At 43.6% G+C, this 7463-nt stretch overlaps 1 protein-coding gene across 1 annotated transcript; it reads right to left on the bottom strand.

The window, feature by feature from the left end:
• Nucleotides 1-5568: 5568 nt before the first annotated feature.
• On the bottom strand, nt 5569-7232 carry CARTPT (CART prepropeptide). Its single transcript, XM_032403525.1, has 3 exons — nt 7074-7232; nt 6572-6655; nt 5569-5676 (listed from the first exon to the last, which is right to left on the bottom strand). The coding sequence occupies exons 1-3, from the start codon at nt 7230-7232 to the stop codon at nt 5569-5571; spliced, it is 351 nt and encodes a 116-aa protein (XP_032259416.1).
• Between the last annotated feature and the right edge of the window lie 231 nt (nt 7233-7463).

A 7463-nucleotide genomic window follows, 5' to 3' on the forward strand; every position in this document is an offset into this window, starting at 1 on the left:
GGCGCCTGGGTGGCTCAGTTGGTTAAGCATCTGACTTCGGCTCAGGATGTGATCCTGGGGTCCTAGGATTGAGCCCCACATTGGGCTCCCTGTCCTTCTGCCCCTCCCTGCCACTCATGCTCTCACTCGCTCTCTCTCTGATAAACAAAATCTTTAAAAAAATTAGAAACTGAATATATTTAGCTTTGATCTCCCTGCCCCCGTGCCATTTTGCCATAGATGAGGGAAAACACCATCACACACAAGAAGAGTTTGGGAAAACTACTGCTTCAGACTCTTCCTGGACAATGCCTCCTGCATCCTTCCTGTCCATCCACACTACCCTTATCCATCCAGGCTTTCATCACCTCTTTTCTGGGCTACTGCAGTATATTCCTGCCTACTCTTTGTGTACCATGTCCTCCTCTCTGGTCCCTCCTTTCGTGTGGTATCAGAATGAGCTTCCTAAAGCACAGCCCTGATCATGCCCTACAGCTGTCAGGAATAAAGCCTTGGCCCCTTCACCCACAATCATACCCACCCTTATCTCCTTGTTCACCATTTTGTACCCCATGTTCTCAGCACTCGGGCTATTTCTAACTGCATTCTTTTCCTTACACACTTTTTTTAAATTTTATTTTTAAGTAATCTCTACACCCAACATGGGGCTCTAACTCATAACCCCGAGAACAAGAGTTGCATGCTCCACTGACTAGCCAGCCAGGTGTCCCTTCTTGCACACTTCCATTCACATTATTTCCCACATCTTAAACAAAATTTCCCCAATCTTCACATTTTGAAATATTACACATTCTTCAAAGAATACTCAAATGCCACTTATGTTTACAAGCCTTGATAATTCACCTCTATACCCTCTAAATTCATCTTCCTCTCTGTCTAGTACCTAACATATCATGTCTTATGATGAATTTGTCATATTATAGTAGAGGTTAGGCTATCATCAGTTTCTATACTGTATATATATAATTATTAAATAGAAAATTTCTTCTCAACAGATCAGTTTATATCCTACTTCCCTTGGAAAACAGAAGCCATGAAATAACTACCCCCAACTTCTGCCAACACACATATTAAAATCCCCTACATCTTCACATGTCATGTGCTCTCCTTCCTTCCCAAAGCTATCTTTTTCCTGGCTCTGAATCCCATCCTCCCATTCCTGACAAGAGCTTCACTTCAACAATTACCTCCTCTTTCTTCTAAATGTTTAACCTCTTCCTTGTTGCTCTTCCTCTTCTCAGTAGTTTGGGGAACACCAGTTAGAAATATTTGCATAGGGATACCTGGGTGATTCAGTCGGTTAAGCATCTGCCTTCAGCTCAGGTCATGATCTCAAGGTCCTGGGATGGAGCCCCACCCACATTGGGCTCCTTGCTCAGTAGGGAGCCTGATTCTCCCTCTCCCTCTGCCTGCCGCTCCCCCCTGCTTGTTCTCTCTGGCAAAAAAATAAAATCTTTAAAAAAAAAAAAAAAAAAGAAATATTTGCATAAATATTCTTAAACCAAAACTGTTGTGCTGATAGACCCTCTAGACTGGAGACCCTGAACAGAGCACCTACATCTACAGAGGCAAAGGAAACAAGTTATAAACACACATTAGCCAGGCAAGAGAGAATTATATTTAGACACCCACCCATCAGTGAAATAAAGAACACTGAAAGCTGATGCCAGAACCACCACCCTCCTTACTCTCAGCCTTGCTTTCCCTTGAGATATTGCTGATCTACGAACATCTGTAAATTCCACCTGGTCAAGGCAAAAGTGTACACCTGAGGGGCCCAAAGACTTATTTCCTGGGAAAGCCACTTGGACCTCATCTGGTATTCATTTTCTAAGAGTCCACAGCCTCAACATGTCAACATAAATTCATAGAATTCATAGATAAATTCATAAAGTTTATTATGGCTTATGATTTTTGCTTATTATCTATTCTCACCAAAAGACTATAAATCACTTGATTGTAAACTCAAGAACAAGGGTTATGTCTCTCTTCTTTATCATTATGTTCTCAATACCCAACACATGGAAGGCACTCAAAAAAGTGTAGCATGAATGGGACTATACCAAAAACAAGCTCAATATTGCAGTGGTTCTAGGGTAGGAAGCTTCGCAGAACAATCTGAGGATCTTATTTAAACTACACAATCCTAAATAGTCTCCCCTGTCAAAGAAAAACCAGAATTGGCCATTATAGCCATAGAAATAGATTTTGTTCAAGACTACTGCAATAGGGGAAAAGAGACTTCAGTACAGAACAGGGCTCAGTTCCTAATATAGCATGGGCAAGTAAGAATTTATAGCCAAGAAGTGGATGGGAAATTACTAATGGGAAACATCAGGGGTCAGGGAAGTTCAAAATAAACCAGCCTAACAGGATCTTTGCTAAAGACAGGTCAGAGTGCCCAGACATCACCTGGGGGATGGTGGAAGATGAGAAGGATGTGGGACTCTTGATAAATTGATCTATCAGGATTCTTGCTGAAACTGGATTTTATAAGGGAGTGCATAGATAGGCCCAGAAGGAGGTTCAAGAACCTGACTCAAGTCTGGTCAAGAAAGAATCTTTGTCAATAACCAGAATCCGATGTACCATTATCAGGTTTGGGAAGGGTGTGTGGGTACCTAGGTATAGCATGTGTCCCTCACAGGCCTCCAGATTCTAGCAAAGAGTGAGGGGTGAAACATCAGCAATTACTATAGGAAAGGCAGTGGTTATGTGTAGTTGAGAAAAGTCCTCTAGTAACTTTCACCTATCACCTCTAGACCATGGGAGAACTACTGTTCTAGAAACACCATTCCTATGCCTGTAACGTTCTTCAGATCTTTAGATGTAGATACTTGCCAACTCTCAGACCCCTGATCCTTCAGCCAATCTCAGAAGATCTCTGGGGCTCATACATGGTGACTGCACATGGATAACTACTTCTCTTATTAAAATTTTAAAAATATTTAACATTCTTATCCTCTACCACAGAGACCTTTAGTCATTAAACATAGTAAGGCATTCTATTTGAACAGGATGTCTAGGGGCAACTGGGTGGCTCAGTGTGTTGAGCATCTGCTTTCAGCTCAGGTCGTGGTCCCAGGGACCTAGGATCGAGCCCTGCATCAGGCTCCTTGCTCAGCGGGGAGCCTGCTTCTCCTTCTCCTGCTCCCTCTGTGTCTCAAATAAATAAAATCTTTAAGAAAAAAAAATGAAGAGGTCTAATACTGACAAAATGAGTAGGCAAGGTTACTTCTACCAAGCCACTTCAGATTAAATGTTGCCATCGTTAGTATAGAATGTCGTTACCACCATGAACTTAAAACCTGGATCCCCAGACCAAACTTTTGGAAAAAGCCTTTCATAACCAGCCCACAGATTCCTCATTACCAATTACCCCTAAGTCCATATCCTTTAGTCAAATGAAACAAGAAAGAATGGGGTGACATAGAAGTAGGGGTGACAGAGTTAAAGGGGTTCAGAGTAGAATTCTTATTCCTGTCTTTGAACCACGAAGTCCTCCAGCATCTCTTCCTTTTGGGGAAACATTCCAGGCTGCGATAGGAAGCTCTTCTCAGTGTTCTCCTCCAGGGTCCTGCCTGTGCAGTAATCAATGATTAAAGCAATTTCCTGATCTTATTTATTTAGGACTGACACGAATGAGAACAGTTAAGGGACTCAAGATCAGGATTTTAACTTAAATATTTTCTGGAAAAGTAGCAGACAATGAAACCATTAATGACTTCCTCGTAGTTTTTCAGGATTAAAATGTAACACATTTCAATCACAACTAAGCCTGTCAAAGAGGAATTCAAATAGAAATGTGACTCCCAAAAATACATCGGCCACCCAAGTGAGCTAATTTCTATTAAAGAAAGAAGTGCTTTCTGGGGAATTTGGGAGTCCAAACAACCTGTTCAATTGCCCAGAGTGATATGGAAGCAAAAGGCAAATAAATCTTGGGAGTCAGAGGGATTAGAACTGAAATCAGGATTTAGGATTATGTGACCTGACCAAGATGATTTCCAACATCTCTCCCGACCTCTGCTTCCTTCTCCAAAAAATGGTAATAGTATCTATCTTGGAAGATTATTAAGGGAATGAGCCATGCTAATAGTAACAATGAAAATACTGCAAATAGCAATTATGTATGAGCATATTTTCTATCAGCACACTCTATCTCCCCAGGAAGCAGGGGAGGGATTTTCTTTCTTAATACTAATATTATGCAGGTGCCTCTTGAGTTTGCACTGGGAAACCATAAGCCCCTGTTTGTCTCCTGATGCTTCTTCTTACATGTTATTTACTCTGGTTTAAGCCCTTAGAAATGTGACCTCGGGTAAACACTCAGAAACATTTAAAGGCTACTAATCTTTAAGATTTTTATATTTCTTGAGTTGAATCTACCACCTATCAATTTTCATTTGTTCCCCTCGAGATAAAATCTTAAGAAAATATATATAATCTTGGAAAAATTATTTATTTGACAGAGAGGGAGAGAACACAAGTAGGAGGAGAGGCAGAGGGAGAGAGAGAAGTAAGCTCCCCACTGAGCAGGGAGTCTGTTGTGGGACTCAATCCCAGGACCCTGGGATCATGACCTGAGCTGAAGGCAGACACTGAACAGACGGAGCCACCCAGTTGCCCCATGCAAGATTATATATTAAGTAGTGGGAATAAGTGGGTCTCCCACCCTTAAAACACCTAATACAGCTATTTCCCTTCCTTTGGACAAACAACAAGCTCCCAAAGAATCCATTTCTTATCAATGAATATTTTCTAATAAAGGAGTAGCCAAAACAAAAATCCCAATTTTTCAAACTGCTTTTAATGGAGCTGAAGTCTGAAACAATTTATCTTTTATTGTTCTCACTGTGAAAATTAAGGAGTCTACTAAAGGTTTTAATAAACGCTATCACATCAGCTCAACTCCAGCCATCTCCAACACACACACACACACACACACACACACCACAGCAATCAAAGAAAAACAGTGCACAAAAGTTTGTGTGGCAAACTCCCAATTAATGATGAAAACTCCTTGGAGCCAAGGTGCTGTTCTCCCAATAGGCTGCTATTTTTAAAATATTTCTCTTTGAAAACAACAGCATGATTAATTCCACCATTCTTACTTAAATTACTTATGACATAGAAACAATGATACAGTATGAGCAATTATTAAAAACACTTTATTATGTATAATTTGTACATGCTGCAATTTGTGTCATTTGGGGTCATCTTCCAGGTTGTGATGTCATCTACCAAGATTAACTAAATCTAATTTTCATCCAGCCACACCACATACAAAAATACAATTTTCAAAGCAGAAGTTCCCCTTCTTTACACAAAGAGTGTGTCAGATGAATAAGAAAAGAATACTTTGCACATGTATCAACACCATACAAGGCATTATCCTTCACACAGTAACATCTAATGTGTTCTTTTATTTGGGAACAGCAGGAAAAGAGCCCCTTAACCCTCAGAGGGAAATGCAAACTTTGTTGCTAAAGGTGAACTCCAGAGATGAAGGTGTGGTCCTCTGGGGGAAGTAGGGGCAGTGGGGATTTATGGAGGCGGGTGGATGCCTCACAAGCACTTCAAAAGGAAAGAATTGCAGGTGGTTCCTCGGGGACAGTCGCACAGCTTCCCAATCCTCGCTCCTTTTCGCACTGCGCACCGCTCCCCAGCGTGGCACTGAAAACAACACAATGTGTGGTCTTCCCACAAAAGCAAACCCAGGCTCCCAACAGGCACATCTCCCCCATCAACACAATGTCTGCCTCTTAGGAGAGATAGATGGAACCTATCACTATCACCGGAGGTCTAAGTATGGTCAGACCTGAAACACAGCCTTAAAATTTCAGTGAGAACATAAAAAGAAAAAAATTTAAATTATTGAGCTCCTCCTACTTTATTCCACCTTTTATTTTGGGGGGAGGGGGTACATTTTCTAGCTCCCTTAGTTGTTTATCAAAAAGAAAATAATCAACCAGACATTTTTCTAAGAAATAAACAATAGACCTGTATTTTCTCACAACCTCTGCTCCCTGCTTTCAGACTCCTCATCCCAAGGAAGAGGGGTGTGTGGGTGTGGGTGTGTGTGTGTGTGTGTGAGAGAGAGAGAGAGAGAGAGAGAGAACACGAGTGTGCACATGTGTAATTCCCCAAGGAAAGTGACAAGCGGGGAATCAAGAATTTTGACCTTAAAACATAGATCAGAAAAACTGGCAGTGCTCCAGATGGCAAGAAGAAAATTAGAGGAACAAGAACTGAGTAGATTTAAGGGCTCTTCCAATTCAGAGAATTTTTCATGAGAGGAAAAAAGCTCATCTTCAAGAAATGCTCCTTTCCACACAGACCCAAGAGCTGGTTCCTGGCACCAGCTCTTGGATCCTCTGAAATGGCCATTCTACTCTTTGCCCTTAGAAACCAAGGGGTATGATTTGGCGGTGGAAAATAAAACAGCCCACAGAATTCTGCAAACCCATTACCTGATTTAACCACGTCCTAGGGAGGTCAATGTATAAGACTCAAGGTGGTATATTTCCTCTCAGAAAAACATGGGGAGGGGGTGATCCCAGAGCCTTACCATGGGGACTTGGCCATACTTCTTCTCATAGATCGGAATACTTTTAGTCTTGAGCTTCTTCAGGACTTCCTGTAGCGCTTCGATCTGCAACACATTGCCCCGGAGCCCGAAGTTGCTGCATTGGCTGCGAGCCCAACCCAGGTGCTCACTCCCAGCCCTAGTTACAAAGAGCCCCGGAACCACACGCACTCCACCCTGGGACTCCAAGGACAGAAAGGGACCTTCGAGGGGTATTAACTTAGCGAGCGCTGTCTCACATACTGACCGCAAGTCCCTTAGACGCTGAGGCTCCTGTTGCTCCGAGGGCCCGGGACAGGAGATTCACTCTACAAACTGCCTGAAGCAGTGGGCTCCAGACGATTTACAGATGTAAGCCTGGGCTTTACGCTCATCTCCCTGCACCCCGACTCTGGCAGTGGGGGTGGGGAAGGAGGGAAAGAAGACGGACGAATACAAAGGAAAGGACCGGGCAGCAGCCAAGGGGGATCCGGGAGATACCCACCAGCTCCTTCTCATGAGAGGCATCCTCCACGGCAGAGTAGATGTCCAGGGCTCGGGGCTGGAGCTCAGCGTCCTCCTGGGCCCCGGCGTCCAGCAGAGGTAGCAGCAAAAGCAGGGCGGCACCCAACAGGGCCAGCGGCCGAAGACGGGGGCTCTCCATGGTGCTGAAACTCGGAGCTGCTGTGGCACGCCACGCTCCCGCCTTTTATAGAGAGCCAGAGCCCGAGTACAGGCAAGAGGGAGGGGGCGACGAAGGAAGTGGGTGTGGAGGAGGGTCCAGGTCAACCGTCTGTAGGCAGCGCTCTGCCACTGCTTGACATCAGTGCCCGCTGGACACCAGGCGCCCGCGAACGAAGCTCTGTGCACAGAGCTAGAGCAGCAGAGAACAGCG

This window comes from Phoca vitulina, unplaced genomic scaffold (assembly GCF_004348235.1).
Source record: "Phoca vitulina isolate PV1807 unplaced genomic scaffold, GSC_HSeal_1.0 scaffold6, whole genome shotgun sequence".
In the NCBI taxonomy this organism is placed as follows: domain Eukaryota; kingdom Metazoa; phylum Chordata; class Mammalia; order Carnivora; family Phocidae; genus Phoca; species Phoca vitulina.

Excerpts from the sequence above, each read along its gene's own strand:
- CARTPT (XM_032403525.1), bottom strand. The coding sequence starts at position 7,232 with ATGGAGAGCCCCCGTCTTCGGCCGCTGGCCCTGTTGGGTGCCGCCCTG. Across the intron at positions 6,656-7,073 it reads CCTCTCATGAGAAGGAGCTG|ATCGAAGCGCTACAGGAAGT; the intron begins GTGGGTATCTCC and ends AATGTGTTGCAG. Across the intron at positions 5,677-6,571 it reads AGTATGGCCAAGTCCCCATG|TGCCACGCTGGGGAGCGGTG; the intron begins GTAAGGCTCTGG and ends TGTTGTTTTCAG.